General features: G+C 36.9%; 1 protein-coding gene across 3 annotated transcripts in view; it reads right to left on the bottom strand.

Moving 5' to 3' along the window:
• Positions 1-19,955, bottom strand: part of furina (furin (paired basic amino acid cleaving enzyme) a) — a 129,765-nt gene extending 109,810 nt beyond the window's left edge. The window contains exons 1-2 of one of the 3 annotated variants that reach the window (XM_079400023.1): positions 19,571-19,955; positions 14,807-15,137 (exon numbers count right to left, since the gene is read on the bottom strand). In XM_079400023.1, coding sequence (XP_079256149.1) covers positions 14,807-14,983 — 177 coding nt within the window. In that variant the 5' untranslated portion in view covers positions 14,984-15,137; positions 19,571-19,955. Of the gene's footprint in view, positions 1-14,806; positions 15,138-18,217; positions 18,281-19,570 lie in introns of those variants that run through there. The other 2 variants (XM_079400025.1, XM_079400024.1) reach the window with 2 other exon arrangements.
• Positions 19,956-20,524: the final 569 nt, after the last annotated feature.

Here is a 20,524-nt window from a genome sequence, read left to right as displayed (position 1 = left end):
GTCTCAAGATATAGTATTATGCACTAAATTATTTTTAACCTAAAACAGTGGTGCACATTGCACAAGGCAAGCATTTGCATTTTGGTCATTTTGACTCCCGCAGACAGAGCCAGTGCGAGCATAAGGCAAGATGATTGATTTGACATGCAGAAAATGGGTAGATCCGCCATACGGCAACAAGGACTCGCAATCCAGAAAAGGGCAATGTTGCCGTTGCTGGTGTCATCAAGGAGACTAGCGTTATCAGAGGTTTTTGCAGAGACAAGTAGATAAATGTCCTGCAGGTGGCCGGTCCGTGCTGCACGACTCCATACTGTGCTGTTAATCGATGGTTTCGGTTGATCATTCCTGCTGTAGCGAAAGATTAATACGTCTGGAGAGCGAGCCTCAGACCCAGCCTTGTCTTCGAAAACAAACAGCGGGTAGCAATTTGTTCCAAGCACAATATCAGCACTCTGGACGCAAATAGAAATCTCCAAGAAGGAATTCAAAACTCCAAAACAGAGGAGTGGCAAGCCAAGCTACTGGAAACATTTTCCCCAACTTGGAGTTAGAAACAGCCGAGAGATAGATGCATGGATAGATGGATGGATACATGGATAGATAGATAAGGATAGACATTAATAGCCAACTTCTAAGAATATGCACCCCATTCAGGAAAGAATTACACTCAGATGTCCATAACGCTAACGCTCAATCGACACAGTGTTATCAAACGGCTGACGTGATATCTATATAATATGCAATACAAATTAAAAATAGCAAATAATTATATAAAATTATGGAAACAATTAAACATTTACTCAACTGGGCAGAAATTGTGTCATTATTACACATAATGGTCCTAAATTGGTTATATCATTAAAATTGTATTTTCTTGATAAGATAATTATTTCTCTTTTGTTTCCTGACAACCCAACTTTAACTTTAAGTTCGTATACCAGTTTGAAATAATTGAATTTTCTTTTTTTAAATCGAGAAGCCAATTATAATAAATCAAATGAAAAAGAAGAATTGTTTCTCTTGGCCAATTTTTCTTAATTAGAAGGACCGTACAGCAAATTACGACTTAATATTGAAAACAGAATGGATGGCGAAATGAATTAAGATGAAGGAACAACTTGTTGATATCAAACCACTTCCTGACTACATGCAATTACTGTCCATCCTTTTCATTAGTAAACAACTTTAAAAGCTTTATTGCTTTTTGCCACTTCAGCGTTGGGCTCACTGAATGGAAGAGCACTGCGGACTGTCAATATTCAATTACTATTACTTCCATATCTGCTGCAGGCATCCGAAGATAGTGAACACCCAGGAACTCCTCCTCCCATCCACCGGAGTTTGTTATCTCCTCTGGTCAGTCTCCCTCCATTAGAATAACAGATGAGTGTTTGCATTTCAGAACACTCTGCACTACAAAACAAATTAAACCCCACACTCAAAAACAAAATGCATTATTTTAGCAGACCAAACATGTTTTGTTTTTGCAGCCCTTACTTCGTATTGTCACTCCAGGGCTAATGCAAACAAAAATTGCCTATTAATTCAAGTGCACTGGCAAAAATCCCGACCATCTCAGAGTGGGCAATGTTAGACAACTGTGCTCCAGCACAGTACATTCATTTCTATTTGTTTTATGTGCTTACAAAACTATTACAACCAAAATTAACCAGTGGCCTTGATTTCAAGGTAGTTACGAGGATTTGCTTAACTGGAAGCACTGAAGAGGATATAGGCCTATCTCAGTAAAAAAGTAACTGCATTCACTGATTTTACATGCAGGTTGAAGAATAAGGAAACCAAACTGAAAGTACTGTAAAATTCATCTAACAGTGATTTCATAACCAAGTTAACTCATGGTGCAGTTGTGCTCATTTATACTACCATCAGTTCCAAGGTTTACCTAAAGCCTTGTCAATGGATATTACACTTTTTATTTGAATGAAATCTGTGAATATTAAAGTGTTTTAATTAAGAAACTGACCTTGTGTTTTAGATACAGTACCAGAAATAGGCCATTAAGGTTCAAATTCTTTAAAAAACTGGTGCACTTATACAGAACATTTGCTTCTGAATTATACTGCATTCTCAATGAGCTCATGAAGTTCACTGTAGTATTTTATAAGAAAGATCATGACTATTTACAAAAGTATCATTACCATTCATGTGGATATGAAAATCATCTGGAAGAACTTTGAGATTGCAAAAGAGCAGCAGGGCATTTTGAATTTTTTGCTTTTTAATTTTTTTTTTAATAAATCAACATCTCCAGTGGTGTTGTTTTTAAAAGAAAAAAGGAATATGCAAATAAAAGCATAAATGGTTTCTCTTGTAAAATGAGTTCTTAATTACTCCAAACTTAAGTCAAAAACGCAGTCGTGATTCATAAAGTTTGCCCCTTTAGTTAAACGATATGTACAATTAGCATATGACCTTAAAACAGAAGGAATACAAATCAGAACATAGTCCAAAACATCCAAGCACTGTGTAATGACGAATTTTGGGTACGCATTGTGTACGCTTGTAAATGCAAATTCTTGTTAATTGAGTTCGTTCTGCAGAGGTCACTTGTTCTTCCGGGACCTCTCTTCAAAAACAAATCTCATACGAACAGGTCTTTAAGCAATGCCCACTAATCTGCAATGCAAATGCACATTTGGCCTAATCTGCAATGCAAATGCACATTTGCTGTAATTTCAGCAAACCAAAACTGCAGTTCCGAAACCAAGCAGGATCGATTTATGATACGAGAACATCAAAATTTGAGTACAGCACTTTGATTCAAATTAAATGTTACGGTATTAGCCCGGTAAGGTATAAGGGTAGTAACTTGGGGAACAGACCATGCACAAACACTTTTGCACGCTTTAAACCACACAAGCATCATCTAATCTCCGTATATGCAGACCGTCTCACATTCTACTGGATATTCTCCCAGTTTGATTACCAGCTAGATGGCCCTCAGCAACACTAAATGGCTTTTATTGGAAGAGACAATTACGAAATCATAACTAGAGATCGACCGATATATCGATTTACCGATATTTAAGCATTTTTCCATAATCGGATATCGGTTTTGTAATATCGGATTCACCGATAAACACCGCCATCTTGTGGACGTTTTGAATTTAAAAGCGCTGAATTTAATTCTCTCTGTGGTCTATTTGTCTCGTGAAGTCGGAGTCACGTAGATAATCCGTCAAGTCCTCTCCCAATAAAGACGTAACTTTGCATGAATTAAATAATACAGCCATGCTGTATTACATACAATCCAGCATGTTGGAAATAAAGGATTGAATTTAATTCTCTCTCTGTTTTCTATATGCTCATCATTATTCTCGTGAAGCTGCTTTCATATTGCAGTTCACTCAGCGGTTGATGCTCAAGAAATGCTCCAGCACAGCCACTGCATGTAACTTAACAAGATTCACTTTTTTTGAAGCACCCTAAATTGTATTAAACGCTTACTATATAACCATTATTTTGCTTATAAACATCTAAATTAATACAACTCTATGGAAATTCTCTGCGATCTATCGCAGTTTGAGTAGCCTATAGTTCTGTGTAAATGCATAGATAAACCGCGCTGTCAGCAGCATAATTTAGAGCATGCCAGTTGAGAAATACAATGCTTGTTATATTCCAATATTCCAGAGAATATTATTCCGTGAATTAACATTATCCAGTGAATTATTCTTCACTGATTAGCCTATTAAACAGCTTATAAACCTACTAAAACTGTAGTTAAGTTGATATGACTCCTGTCCTTTATTTATTTTCTCCATTTGAAAACATTAGACATTCTACGTTTATTTTGCTTACTGCTAATATTAGTGATGCTGCTAAAGCTTTTTATAAATAAAATGTTTTTTATTGTTGTAATACGAAGACTAAATTTAACATGACAGGGCTCTAGACTGCGACCAAAATGGTAATTTTTTGCGAGTTAAAATTTGACGTGGTCGCATTTGTACGAGTGCATGGTCTGCGCTGCTCCAAAGCGTCTGCTTCATACAGCGCGCGCTGCCAGCCGCAGCACATTATAGCAGGAGTCAGATTTCACTGATCACGTGAAGAGAGGTGCTTTTAGCGCGAGCGCTTCGTGGGTAGAGCCTGGTTTATACTCGCAGCGTCAGCACGAGCGCAAAGGAGGATTTGGTTTTCAAACTAAAGTAAAAGACCGCTTCTTAAACCAGAGAAGGTGAACATGCTGGTGTTCTTGTAGAAAAAACATGCAAGTCCTGCCAGCGACAGCCAGTTTAGTTTTACTTTTCTTTTCGTTTTGAGAAGCTTGTTATCTTTGCTGTTTACCTCACGTTATGCTATGGAGGCTTTCCTTAATTTAAAAAAAAAATATTAATATTTATTTGCTTCCTCAGAGTTTGCTAAACATTCTGTAATATACTCGGTATATAGTACAGCATGTGATGTGTCCTGTGCCATGCCTCGTCTTATTCGTTTTTGTTAGTAAATGTTATGTAAGCTAGTTTGTCAGTCAACGTACTGTTTTATTGTTGTTGTGTTGTTGTGTGAGAAACAAATTGCAACCAAATTATGTGCTCGTGCGACCAACTGAGAAAGTTAGTCGCAAAAGTGAGATCAGTGGGAAGAATGAGTCTAGAGCCCTGCATGAAAGACTGCTAATTCTCAAAACATTTTTTAAGATGACTGAAAGGAGGAAAAACCAAAGTGAAGTATGGACTTACTTCACGCAGTCATTTATTTACTTTATAACAGTAAATAAAACACAAAAAGTACACACACACACACACACCTGGGCTTGCAGATGCTTGCACCTGAATGTCTTTAGAGTGGAAATAAGGCAAATGTTAGGAAATACTGCGATGTACTAAACCCTAGTTCCTTGCCGATAGATAGCGTCACACAAGTGAATCTAAATTAACTGCATTTTGCTAAGCTACTCAATATAAGCAATATTCTAATAGCATAAAAATTAGGGGTTGGAGGAAATTTTTGCATTACGATTCTCTTCAACAACAACTCAGAGCTTAGTTTTTTTGCATATTCACAGCCATATACACAAAAACACACATTCAAAACCAACAAACAAGTACACAAGAAAAACACAAGGGCAAATCATCCTCCTTGACAAATTGCTTTTGTTCCTCTTTTGTAAGTCACTTTGGATGAAAGTGTCTGCTAAATGTATAAAGGTGAACGAAAATCACAGGTTTCATTGTACAGGATATGTACACTGAAAAATGTGCCCTTGACAATATACGGTTTCACCCGCCAGTATTTCAGTACTTTCCCTTTCAAATCTCTACAAAGGGATCACTTATGTAGTTTGTAATGCAGTATGAATTTGATACACAATTGTTTTGATTTATTATTCATTTGGAATTATTTTATAAACTACTTAAAAGCAACTTAAATGCTCAAATAAATTTAAGTTGGTAATTAATAATAAAAATGTAGATTAATAATCGTTTTAGAATCAGATTGTGTGATTCTCTGAATCATATTGTGAGGTGCATAAATATTAAACTAAAATAAAAATACATTTTTAGATGTTTTTATTAGTAGGCTACATGAACGTTCGCTTACATTTTATCTCCCCAACAGATTAATTTGAAATAAGTTTATAATGCATGTTCGCTAATTCAGAAGACCCCACACACAGCCCGTGTCTCTGAATGCTTATCATACTCTGCGCGTCTCCCGCGTCTCACGGACGAGCCATTTACACGCAGCCTGTCTCGTAATGCTCTTTAATACCCACGGTCTTGCGCCCGGGTCTGCTCCGCAAGTCTTTCATGAGCGCATCTGGCAATATGGACGAGGCCTGACGCAAGCACGCAACCTGTGTCAACTCACGCCTGGCCCCGCGTTTAAAACGAATGTAAATTAAAGTCTAACTCCTTGCCAGTTTCACTTGAATGAAATGAAACATTCAGCACATTTCCCACTTGTTCTTAAAATCCCAAATACTTAAATGAATAAATCAGCCTGTGTAACATGTAATAGTTCTTTATTCATAAAAAATAAACAAATCTTTCCTGTGAAATTCAGTAATTCTGTAAAAGTAGCAATACCATTATAATCCTCCCTGCAGGAGAAAAAAAAAATACAGTAGTAAGTAAAATTTTATGGATTTAAGGGTTATAATGGGAATTGTATTGGAATTGCATTAAACTATAATGGTGTCTACTGGTATTTGATGCATTCTATTGGTGGGATGTAATCTAGCAGATGGCAACCAATAGAACAACAGTAATTCCTATTGGAATAATTCCCAAAACAAAAAGGTTTTTATGGAAACTATAAGAATTTCTGTGATGGTTTCTATTGTTTTTTGTTGTAGTTTTTTCAGCAGGGTAACGATATTCATACTGTGATGCACATTATTGACAATATTGAGCTGGAGCTTGACTTTGCACATTTATAAAAAAAAAAAAAAAACAAATCACAAGGACAAAAAAAATAAAATAAAATCGCAATTAGATATTTTCCCCAAATTGCACGGCCCTACACATGATGCTGCCTTAGATTAGATCTGTCTACTCCATAGTCTCACTGTTGTCAACACGAGTGCAGAAACTATTCAGTTGGCTGTAGAGACCTTTAAGCAAAAACATTTCAATAGGCAACTCTTTTCGCAAAAGATCAAGAATACATTCACTATTTTTCTTCTAGATAAACATCCATTCCACAAACACTATATGCTCCAAGGATATATTGCTAAATTCTATAGACAATAATTGATAATTAATCATGGTCCTTACATTGACAAAGCACTAGCTCAGCACAATGTCAAGACATTGTTTTTTTGTTGTTGTTTTTTTTTTTGTCTCGCACAAGGACTTGTTCGTTTTAAGCAATTCCTTTCCATTCACAGACTATTTATCTCAGTGACAGGCCAAGGGGCATGGCATGCACGCAAGCTTGGCCTTGACAAATTGAGCCAAGGCCTTGGTGAAAAAAGGGAAAAATATGCAGACAATCTAATGAAATCTCACTCCATCCAACCTTGTCGAACTATGCCATGGCTTAATTAAACGGTTTGTGGAGAAACGGAGCTGGAGTGGGCGGCAGGGTGACGGTGCTTGATGAAAAGGACATTAAGCTCACACCTTAAACACATCTGGCTTTGGTTATGGGCTCTGCTTTAGGTTCAGACTCCATTTCACAAGTCCATCTTTCAACTCTGCTCAACTTGGGTTTTTTCTGGGAAATCCGGACAGCTACTGAAACTGCAACACAGCAAAAGGACAATGAAATTCTGCTGGTGTCACTGTCATGAGGGTGTTCGCACTAGTTGCAGGCTTGCAACAAAGGTTTATTATGACAGGGCTGTAATTTCTCTGAAACTGAAGGAGATGTTTTGTGTGGAGGTGTCGAGGTGTGGTTAAAGACCAGACCAAACCCCAGAGGGTTGTATCATTACCCTGCTGTCGTCTGAAATCTCAAGTTAGAGCTTGTTTTGTACGTTTGAGGCGTATCCAAGATTCTCAGGGCTATCACTGTTCAGTATTGACACACTGGACAAATCTGAACATTATTTTCCATTTAACCACTAAATCGGATCCTTTTGTCTTCGGTTTCCGACTGGGTGAGAACAACTCAATACCTGACTCCAAAACAATGGCTTAGGTTTCAACTAATGTGCTCATTAAATTTGTTACAAGAAAGTCTTGCATTTGTATAAATAAACTTTGTAATGTTTGACAAGTTTAACAGCATAAATCTGGTGTGTTGAAATATTCAAATGAATCTGTTAATTACTGAAATTAGAATAAAGGGGTGGTGTTTGAAAAAAAATTAATAAATAAACCCTCCAGAAACTACATTTTATGAAATCATTTTGAAAAACCAGGACACACTTAAACGATTGCACAGACTGCACCGATCAAAGTTCACATTAAACAGTGGAAAAATCATTAGCCTGTATGTAAAAAGATGAAAATTATGCAAATAATATTATAGAAACTAATATTTTATTATATATATATTTTTCTTTTTTCCAAAGTTTGTCTGGAGTAAAAGCATTATTACTCCAGTCTTGAGTGTCATGTGACCCTTCAGAAATCATTCTAATATGCTGATTTGCTGCTTAAACATTTCTGATCATCAATGTTGAAAATAAGGGAAGTGGTGTGTGGCCAAGTATGGTGACCCATACTCAGAATTTGTGCTCTGTATTTAACCCATCCAAGTGTACACACAGTAGTGAACACACACCCGGAGCAGTGGGCAGCCAATGTTGCAGCACCCGGGGAGCAGTTGGGGGTTCGGTGCCTTGCTTAAGGGTCTGACCTCAGTCGTGGTATTGAGGGTGGAGAGAGCGCTGGTTATTCACTCCCCCACCTACAATCCCTGCCGGACCGGAGACTTGAACCCAGGACCTTCTCTATCCAACAAGTCCAACTCTCTATCCATTAGGCCATGACTGCCCAAATAGTTGTGCTGCTTGATATTTTTGTGGAAATCTTACTACATTTTAAGGATGTAAGGATGGAAAGAAAGCTCAAATGAACAGCACTTATTTCTTAAATCTTTGTTACAAATTGAAAGTCTTTACTGTGACTTTTATTCAGCAAGGAAGTATGAAATGTAAAAGTTGAAAGGTATGCATTTTCAAAAATAATAAAAAAAAAGAAAAAAAGAGATCTTTGTAAAACACAAACCTGTTGTTTCAACAGAAAGTGTCCACAGAAAAGAACAAAAGTAAAAATGCATGGGTTCTTTAATAAAAACAAATGCTAACAAATAAAACACTAAAATGCCCCTCTAGTCCTTTGTTAGCTCAGGGGAACTGTATTAATTACTGGAGTTGCAGAAGACACATGGCAGATGCTTACATGTGTGAAAAGATGTCAAAAGATGTAAGAAAGCCTTCCACACAGAAAACGTAACCCCTCAGTATTTGCTAAGGTGTTTTGAGTAGTTTCTATGGTGTTCTGAATGGTAGCAACAGCACACCTAGGTACTTGCTAACTATGATGTTCTGATCTATCATTGTTTTTTGTTTACCACCCACAAGGCAAAACTCTTAATTTAAATTGAGAGTTTTCATTTAAATTATGCAATTAAATAAGATTAAACTATCAAACCACATTAGCACTGGGTAATCATTCGAGAACAATTGTTTTCAAAACAAATAATGCCACTCGTTCTTAATGCCAATTCAAAATAAAGAGTAAAACAGAAGAGGAAGAGGGATTGGTTGTGGTCTACAAGCACAACAAATTAATGCAAATAGTCACATGCATGTAGATCGATTTGTCGATGTCTATCGACCCAAGAAGTTTAAGATCTCGTACTGTGGTTTAGAGAAAGAGACACAGAGTAAGAATGATGCTTGCGGTTCTCTGGAAGACTGCCCTCCCTGATGCTTTTAAAGTATCCTCACTCTCAAATCTTTCCCTATATCACAAAAGACAAGTCTATGTTGATAGCTCATTAGCTTTCACTAGAAATATCCAACCGTGCTGTAATTGTCTACAAAGAGCAGTGGGGAATCGCAGGGCATGCACAGGAATAAAGACAATGGAGCTGATTAAGTCTCCTGAAATCAATGGAACGGTACAATACACTGCACTATACGTGAAAAACAAAAAGATTCAAACCAAAGCAATGAACACCCTGCTGTAAGGTTCATCTTTTGTGCTGTGCTTTGCGGAGAAGGCAAATTGACAGTTAAAAACTGATCAACAACACGCTTGCACCAACACGCTGAGTTGCAAAACAGTGAACTGTGATGCAATATTTATCTTGTAAGAACACCTCTTTAAACCGATGTGATGAAAAAGAATGGTTTTTCGGAGAAATTTTTTTTCTCCATGAATAAAACATTTCACTTCATAAACAGTTTATATAAAATGGAGAATGGTAAAGGAAGTACCTAGACACCTCAATGAAGAGGGTCAGTCTGGACTACGACGAGCCATTTCCTCTCAACAGCTGAAACTCTCCGGAGGCCAATTATGTGCTTTTTTTCTTCCTCTTTCCTTCTGGGTCATTTTTAGCCTTAAGCTTTCATATTATCTTCCATTGCAACATTATTGAGGGAGCGATAGGAATTCGGGTGGGCTAAAAGGGGTTAAAGATGATGCATGAAACACAGGCGTACACCGCGACAGCTACTGGGGAAAAAAAAAAAAAAAAGGCAAGCTTGATACATGTTTGCGGTTCCCATGAATGTGGCACTGTTTTCCGACTCCCGATCCCCACAGTTTCAGAGAGAGGCATGGGAACCCATCAAAAGCCATAAATCATTGAGCAGCCACGTACACATTCTTTTACAAAATAGTATTATGATTGTTTGAGGACACAAGAGATGCTTTGTTTTTGATGTTCCGCAATCCTTTTCTCATAAAGCAGATATTGCTTCTAGGAAGGTAAACAAGGTAATCGGATAAAATAACCTTTGAATCCAGATTCAATATAACCTGTGTTGTAGGTACAGAAATAAGGTTAAAGCATACATTAAGATTTTACAAAGACAAAATCAGCATTATATGAAAGCGGTCAAGTGAAAGCGAATAAAACAGACTGTAGTTTAAACGTCCACTCAGACATGACAATTTGGTGACAACTAATTTCCCAAACTGAAAGTGAAAACAATTGCATGACTAATACAATGGCAGCCAATATGAACATATTTGATGTTTAGTGTGCTTTTGAAGCAATGAGTACTATTGCTTGTCACTTAACCACTGAAACTGAGGGTATTACATGCACTGATAATCATTCTTGTTCACAAGGTCACGTATTTATCAGCCAATAAAGGCTTAAAATGTAAACATCAGCTCGATATGAAAAATGTTGATATACCTTGCCGATGAGATGAATAACTCCTGTGCTCAAGGTGTGCTAGCAATAAGATTGTAAGTGTGGTCATTCTTGAAGCGAACTTTTGCCTGAATGGTGATTAGATTCACTGTTTTGGATTGCTGCATATAATTATTGAATGCAAGTACAGATTGACGCGTCTGGCGCGATAGCGAGAACGGTCACCAACTCGTGCAGCAGCAATAACATCCCCCGGGCACTAATGTCTGTCCGGTAAAGTTCTTTATTAATGCAGGGGGTGCTATAGGCCTACGTGTAATAAAATGAAAAGTAAAACACACAAACAACATTAAGATACTTGCGTATCCGATTCAGAATAAAGAAGCAATTAATGTTGTAAAAACGCAAGTATGTTTTGATCTAAAGATCAGAAGCTATAGCGAAGATGCATTAAAAAAAAAAGAAAAAATTAAGTGTAATTTTTTAAAAGGGTTATGAAAAATTAAAGCTAAAACTTTAAAAACTTGTAATCAGATTTTTAAAAGCACTAAAGAAGCCCACCAATAAAACATCCGTAGCAACCACCACGACCCACCTTCAGTGAATAAACTAATGTGTGAAGGAGGCATAAGGTTATACTGAGATGCTGATGTACGAATGGTAATATGCTGAACCAATATTAAAACTCCTACACACAGTAATTGAGTTCAGGCTCATCAAAAGTTAAAATCTCACAGCAGAATATCTGAGATAGCCAGGAACGATGCTTTTAGCCTTTCTGACGGTTGCTCATCAGGAAACAACTGATGAAACTCAAAAGTTCTCATGTTAGCCTATGTGCTTGACTAAAAAACTAGAAGCTCTTCTGTGAATAAAATATTAGAAATATCAACTGTCCTCTTGTAGAAAAGCAACACTGCCTCTGTAACAGGAACTGCTAAACGAGTATCTTGGGTCACAGAAAAAACAACAACATGGAGAAAAAAGCAAACAGCAGGAATGAATTGGTGAATGTGGCTTTGAACTTTTATAAGTCTAGCAGGATATAGGTTAGTAGGCAAGACACTAAATGCAACTGCAAACAAGAACATTTCTGACTAGCATTTCATTTCATACACGCTTTCTTTAGACATCTTTAGACACTTTCAGACATCATCTTAGACCTAATATTACTAATATTTTTAAACTGCATTTCTTAACTTTTAAACAAAGTAACTCCTTTACACTTTGTGTCAGTCAACTATGGTGGCTCATCATCATGATATCGCGCAAGCCCCCATAATTCAACTCGTGCCTCGAAGCAAAAATACTGCCGTGTAGCCTTGGCACAATTACGTGCCATAAAACGTCAGCTGCAGCTCAGGATCCTGCTTTCCCTCGACTTCAGCACAAAACACCTGTAAGTAACCATCTGGTTTCACAGCTGTGAAATGCTTCAAACAGATTATTTTCTGGTAATCCAAGCTCTTGTTTCCCCATCAAAATAATCAAATAAATGGAGCAAGGACTTTCTCACAGAGAATTCTAAGTGATTTTGGGTGGGGCTCAATTGTTCTGTGTGGGATAGTTGCCATGTACAATACACTGCATTAAATGTAAAAAACAACAAACAAGCGCTCCACCATAACGACGTGGCCCTGAAGCATCTGAATTATGATCATAAGGGAATGAAAGCAAAGATAACTACGATGGAACAGATGGATCTGTCTCATGTGGTCTCATGCAATCTTCCAGACTTCATTGTGAAACCAGAGTCACAACGGCCGCTTAAACTTCAAACACAGAGGGAGGTAACAAACTGAATCCTGACCAAGCAAGCAGGAAAATAATGAGATGAGGTATCTGGATGTTGTCCAGGACTTGAAGGCATCCACCTCTATAACCCATATTTTCTTCACAGCCTTGCTTTATAAATCTAATAAATGGCACACCTCAATAACCCAGTCACCTCATTTATTAATTCAGTCCATTCCCTCTGCCTTAACAGAACAACTTGAAATATTTTTTTAATAAGACTAATGATATTCTGGTCTCTAGCTGGCGAAGACTTCCTTCAGTGCAAGTCTTTGAGACTTGTAAGAAAGAAACTGTAAGAAATTGGCAACTTTAGAACTTGCTTTCCAAGTTCACCTATGACTTAAATGTTGCCACACTCAAGAGCACGCCAACCACTTATTCATTACATCACTGAAGAAAAACAAGAGAGTAAAGGAAAAAAACTACACAAAAGCGACTAAAACTGCACAAGAAAAAGAGGAGGCACTGTCTGGATAAATCCTCCAGAAGGAATCCACTTGGAACACAAATGAGACATGTTAAAAAAAAAATTAAGCCACCGGTACTGGTGTAACCAAACCATACGCTTTTCAAACTCAGCAGTGCTGTCAGCATGTCTCATCACACAACGTGGGTCTGGGGCTCGGCCAGGTGTGATTTCTGCACAGCAGAGCTGCAGTGAGAAAAACCACGCTTCAGTCTTATTACAAAAGATCACAGGTGATTTACAGTGATCCGTAACAACTCGACAGTCCAACAAAACATTCTCGGTTTCAAGCTCAAATTCATCTTGTGGCTTCAAGTTTCTGTCCCTACTAACGACTGTGAGCAACCGTTTTGAAAGCTCACGGCATCAAATTGCAAAATAGAATTACAAATGCAAATAAAACGTATACGTTTAGTTCTTAAACATGGATTAAAGGGGTCTGGTAAAGTGCCAAGAAATCAGAAATAGACTTCAAAACAGAAGTTCTATGCTATGATGTTCTAGCACAAGGGACTTTTAACATTTATGGACATGCTAAGCATTTTAATAATAATCCCATGATGCACCATTTGTCATCTGGCTGGTCCAACAAAACCAATGCCAGTTTAACCCATGATAAAAGCAGAAACATGTCTGTCATAATGAACTTTGGTCAGCTGTGAAACTATCAGTCAGTGACACGAGTCGTCATGAATAAGCCACGAACATGAATGGCAGCGTTATTTGTTCATCTCTCAAGAGATACAGGACTGTATGTCAGCGTAGACCCCAAGGCATTCATTTTCAGCAATTACTAACCGCAGCATATTCAGTGCTCCCTACAAAGCATGCAGGGATCCATTCATCACCTGGTTTTACAGTAGCATCTGGACACTGGGCTGTTTGTCTTTTAAACTGAACCCATTACTGGAAGGACGGGCTGTAATATACACTAACCTAATGAATTGGCTATCGACTAATGTGCTTTCAATTACATATGGGGATTTAAAAATCTGATTAGTGTTAAAAAGTAAAAAGCTGTGAAACAGTCCGGAAACAAAACCTACAGGCTGTGCATGTTTTAAAAAAGCGTACATTGGTCAGGAAGTGAGGTTGCGGCTCATTCTGTTCAAGCTTACAGTCAAGGGCCAGTTACAAGCTGAGAATATCAAATGGCAACCGGAGAACGAGGAAGATGTTTCATGCATTCCATCAGAGAGAGCCAGAGCATTCAGACGTAACATGCAGGAAATGTTCAAAATGCACGAATTTCCTGAAAATGGGGAAATGAGGAAGAAAAGGACAAATCTGCATGTTTAATCATTAGAATCTCATTGTGCAGTGGCACACTTTGAGATCAAAGTCATGTGGACGTGCTTGGGACTGGCAACCATATCTACTAACAGTACTGCTAATAAATTTTCGTGTTAATAGTCAAGGTAAAGTTGCTATAATTGATATTTAAATTGTACATTTGTAAACTATTCATTGTGATTGTATCGGTTGGCTTAAACTTTTGCTGTCAAAAAAAAAAAAAAAAAAAAAAAAAAAAAAAAAGAGTAATATAGTGCAAATAAAACTTAATGGCCTAAACTTTCATTTTCTTTATGATTTTTTCCTTTTACTTTTGATTTTGAAGTGCACTATTACCCACTACTCTTCCTAGAACGGTCTACGCTGACAAAATGCATCTCATGCATTCAACAACTTTAATTTTGAATGAAACATGCATGCATGTAAAAGAACGTGCAACCCAAGCGAGCTTTCCATACATAAAAGAATTGCTTGTCTGAACAGAACACTCACCTTCCCGTGGTTTACAAAGCCATGCTTTCTAGCGATCCGGTTGGCTTCCTGCTCTCCCCCTGTGATGTGGACAGCCCATGTGTTGGTATAAACCTTCTGTCCAACGGATGGCCGTGGCCCAGAGGTCACGAGAATAAGTAGTGTTCCGAGCGTCAATGAGGCAAGCCTGAGATCCATCAGACATTTATTTTAGGGAGGGAACCAAGGCAGGAGTTCCTGATGTCACCAAGTCCGTCAGCACAGTGGCCCTCTGCTATATCCGTGCTTCCCTGGGCACATGTAGAGACAGAGCAGAGGAAGAGAGATGGACTCGGAACGGTTCAGGAATCACCTGGGGAGGGAAGTAGATGGAAAATTGCAGAATGAGTCATCTGAGTTGCTGGTACAATTGAGGATATGAATCACAGAGGAGTTTTAATACAGCTAAATTGACTAACTGGTTAAAAATTAACAGCACACCCAAACAAACAAAAATTAATTTTGCTGGTGTGAGCTAAATGCAGGGGTTCCATTCCAATCAGTTAGAGAACCTTAGTCACATTTTATTTGACGCAAATATAAAAGAGGCTGTGAGTAGGACCCTATGATTTCTGTGATGCAGAAATAGCGTACGGATTCGCGGAATCCTGTCATAAAAACAGAATTTATTGTATAACGTAGAATGTCAAGTTTTTGATGCATAAATCAAAAGTAGGTCAGTACACAAACCAAAACACGATATGGACTAGTGTATGAGAATATTAAGCAGCAAAAATAAAGATGACTCCTGCATGTTCTGTGTCTCTTTGTGTGAATGAACAGCGCATGAGTACATGAACACAACATCTAAAACTGCTGTGAGAGTCACTTCATGAGCATTTACCATCTCTTTTGAGTGAAACTAAAGTTCAATTTAACTTGAAGAAACTGACAGAAATATTAGCTACCTAATGTAATAGCACTAGGAATATTTACCAGAAAAATCTACCAGAATTTATTTAGCAAAATAAATGTAAATACAAAAAAAATTACAGTATTTCTGGGGAAAATAATAAAATATATTTTTTTTAATAAAATCAATTAATTAGAGATTCTTTTGATTACTAATGAAACCTAATGGAATCCAGAAAATTAATGGAAAACAGAATTTGGTAAAAAAAAAATAAAACCGATTATGAGAAAAAACATTTCATAGGGCTTAAAAAAAATTGTTTTGTTTTTGTTAAACTTTCAATAAATTGTAATTTAATATTGTAACGGAATCCAAAAAAAAAAAAAAAAAACGGAATTTGGGAAAAATGTGAGGAGGTGAAGTAAATTTCATTCAATGTCTACCGAGGATTGTGCACACAACATCTAAAATACGACTTGAAAATTTCAGACAAAAAAAAAAAAAAAAAAAATCCAGAAGGCATGAGCTGTGAATAATAAAGGGTGTTCACCTTGAAAGATTTGCAGGGATCAGAAAGCATTTGTTTTCAAATTGAGTTGACAATTTGTCATGACTTTAGCAACAGCACATTTACGCAACTGTGCAGCATCATGACACGCTCACATGATTTGCAGCCTGATTCAGCTGGATATCATAGCAGAGTACAAATACAACAACTATTCCGTAACCTCCATTTAAATCACCATCAATGTACTCACTTGTTTAGATGCCACCTAAGACATTAATACTGTACAACAATCTACTAAAAATCATGCAGAGCCAAACACTACCAGCTTAGTCTCAACTGCCCAAAACAAGCAGATGAAGTTACAATTTTACAAGGTCTAATCTCTGAAAACGAAAATGCTTTCTGACTTCCATAAGTGATGTGCCAAGTCATCATCTTTGCTGGTAAGACACCAGTAAACTGAAGATGGGAGGGAGGACAGCTGACTTATTCTTCTAGAAAAACAGTCATCAACTTCCATGTTCAGTTATGACAGACTGTCATCTCTTTGCAAAACCATCCCATCGCTTCTCCTCTCTTATGACTAAGCAAATGCTGATGCAAGACTCTTGTTGACTTGAGGCTCAACTAGCCATAAATTGAAGCCGGTGATAAAGCTGCGTATTCAATTTACCCTTGGCTTCGACCATTCATTTATCTAGAGAAAAATAAACTTTTTTTCCCCCGGAAACCACTTTCATTGATTGTTGGGGTGAGTTGGCTTGCAATTTATTTGATCTTATAGAAGAAAAAAAAAAAAAAAAAAAAAAAAACCTTGTCCTGAACAAGTCTGGATAACCTCAACAGAACTAGGCTATCTGATGATTCAATGCACGTACTACAGGTGGGTGGAGCGATTCATGCTGAGTCCGGTTGACCCATCCACACCCTTAATGGCCTCTTTCATAATCACATTGTTACACAGTCTCATTGGACAAAATGAGTGCTTCTTGTGTGTAAACAAAAAAGGCAATTGAAATTATGTCTCACAACCCCATCTTCTGCTCACATTTGCATTCTGTTTCACATAAAGGCCAAAAAAAACTTAAAAAATAATAAATACTGCTGGCATTTCCTTTTGGGACAGGGCTATTATTCTATTATTCCTCATGATAAATGTTGTGCTCATTGCTGTGTTGTTTAAATGACAAGTCCTTTTTTTTTTTTTTTTTACATGCTCTTTGATTCTCAGTGTTATCACCATAATGTTAAAAGAATGCTGTCAGATGTGTTAAACTGAACTTCTTTGAAACCCAGAATCAGACACTACCTGTTATACCAGAAATTTACCATCAGGAAAGAAAATATACTTTATATTCTGAAACATAGATAGGGTTTCACACAAATACTTTTACATTTTCAAACTCAATATGATGTATAAAACAGTATGCATGCACCAAAGTCAAGTTTTAACCTATTCTTTTTGTTTTATTGAAAATATACATGTATAAGGAAATCGCCCTGCATTTTAAGTTTCAGGTTTGAAAGCACAACAATGAAGAGAGAAAAAAAGACACACAAATGAAAATTCCGGCTACATTAATCCTGCAATTGTTTTACATGTTTAGTACGCCAATTCAGCTTTACTGTAAAGTAAACAGCTTACAGCAGTTTTGATCACAAATCAGTAAATACTGTTTATGAGAACACTGAAATATTACGACAAAGCCTTGACAACTGAGCCAAATAATTTAATAAGATCAAAGTAATACACATCCATAAACAAAATTAAACTACATACTCCAACTTCCAAGACCATCATTTTCACAAAGTATTTCACAACCCCAAATCTTTAGCAAAAACAAAAAAGAATAATAGTAATAATAAAATAGATTTTTTCAGGAAAAAACATCTACAGAAAAACATGAAACTAAAACGGTTTACATGCAAGTTAACATGCACAGCGATTTATATTAACTTAGTAATAGACTACAACTCACTTAACCCCCTACACAAGGTCAAGATAAGAGGAAAAAAAAAAAACAATACTCACTTGAGCACGGACCGTGTGTCTAACCCAGATTAAGTAGGCTAAGCACTAAGTGCGTAACTTTACTGACAGCAATTTAAAGCTGTGCAGCCCTGATTTCACAGTACACCCACACATGACATCACAACATGGTTAACACTTAACAGGGAGGGGAAACCGGCACATAGACGTCTGACGGTAATCGTCGACCACTTGGGAAAAAAACTCAAGACAGGATGCAAAATGTGGGACTTTTAGATTAACACAAGTGCTTTATCCGAAAATGTTGAAGGGAACCTAAATTTTATTAGTCTGCTTTATATATGCAATCCGTTCTTGACTAAAACACAAGAGAATGCTTGTTCCAAAGAAGAGACAAACTTTGTTTCCTGGCAAGCATTACACTTGGACTGGTAACGGCTGAAATATTAGTCTCATGAGGAAAAAGAATGAAAACATGATCAATTTAACTACTTCGAGGGTAAGAAAAACACCAGAAAAAACAGGAAATAAACATTAACTTTGACATGGGAATCCATGCACTTCATGCATTAAATTAATAACAATGCTTTACTTTTAATAAATTTATAAAATGTTTAATGTAGAATACTCTGCTTCACAACAACAGAACATACACTGATAACAGACAACACAGAGCACCCACACTTAAAAAAAAAAAATCTCAAGTGCAATCTGCAAATAAACTGCGTTTCAAACTAACTCGTCTGGGGCATTTTTGTGATAACTTTTCTTAATCAGTATCAAAGTTTTTTTTCTCAAATGCACAAAAATACAAGAGTTGAAAATGATATGACCATTGAATAATGCGGCTAGACATTAATAATGTTATACATATATACACGTCATATTTTTCAGATTTTATTTATTTTTCTTTTAAAATTTTAAGTGTGCAAATTTGTGTTCACACTAGCATGGTAACCACAGATGGGAGGAAGGTTAACAACCAGAATGTTCACTTAAAAGTGTTCATTATCTATTATTTAAAAACTCAAAGGGGGTCTTTACTACGAGAGCTGTTTTGCTTAAAAAAATGTTTGTGTTGTCTATCTTAGAAATGAATAAAATATGAAAAACTGCTATGCACTGGAATTAAATTACGATTCAAGTGTCCAATTATTTTTAGCTAACGTTACGTACGTTTGTTTCTGCATTTATTGTGCTGTAACTTAACAGCTGTACGCCCATGTGTCTTTTTTAGATAAGGCTAGTCTATTCAAAGTAGAGTATTCAAAGAGGTGGTCATAAAACTTTCTTATGTGCTTCACATAAGTTTGTTACGGAGCAAGTCAAATGCCATTTCAATACAAGACACAACAATCCTCACAGTACTTCATAAGCACTAAATTAGTTTCTTACCTCAACAGCATCAGCTTCTAATGTTCCGTTTCCTTACACCTCCTCCGTGTTTGACTGACCCCCAAACAAGCTAAACTCAAGACCTCGATGAAGTAGTGTTGTCAAGAGGACAGGCTCGAGTGTCCTAAAGTGCACGCGCACTCATCTACTGTACAATAGGCAAACTTTGCTTGCTCTGTCGCACGGCATCACTGAGACACGCTTCGTCTGAGCCACCTCTGGACCGATACGCCAACATAGTTACGGACGCATGGTTGAACGTTTCAAAACGGCAAAATCAAGTAAACAAACAAATTAATAAAAAACTACACCTCTATCCAGGGACTGGACAGGAGAGGCGGTCCACGCACTGCTTCTCAGGAAATACGTCACGGATTCACGCACTGAGATGCGACGTAAAGACGCGTTCTCTTGAGCGCGCGTGCGCCATCTGCTGGATACACATGCGCAGTTTACTTCAAAAACGCAAGGTTTATTTTTTAAAGATTAGTCACGAAAAATAGAAAACGAATATCATCCACCGAGACCGAGATACAAAATGCTTACAATATAAATATTGAAAGGGTGTGATTTTTATACTTTGTTACAATCTTGAAGGTTTGTGTCTATTCAAATTAAAGTTAACTTTCATATTTTTTATGTAAAATATACTAGATATACGATCTGTCAATGTAACATAAAATACAATTATTGTAATCAAAATTAAAGCTCATTGTTAAGAATTTTATTTGAAGTATTGACATCTTTTCCACTTCCAGAGCTTCTCCACACTGTAATAAAGAGTTGAGTCAACTTAACATTAAGGCAACCAGCTTCAGCAGATTTTTGAGTTCTCAACGTTTTCCCACCTTACAGACTGTTAAAAAAATAAATGAATAAATAAAATGGAAATATTTAGCAAAGTACTACAATGACGTTCCATATAAGCTTTGTTTTGTTTTGTATGCATGTATA

The sequence above is a fragment of the Barbus barbus genome, assembly GCF_936440315.1.
Source record: "Barbus barbus genome assembly, chromosome: 1".
NCBI classification, from domain to species: Eukaryota; Metazoa; Chordata; class Actinopteri; order Cypriniformes; family Cyprinidae; genus Barbus; species Barbus barbus.
This window is presented reverse-complemented; position numbering and strand designations above follow the sequence as displayed.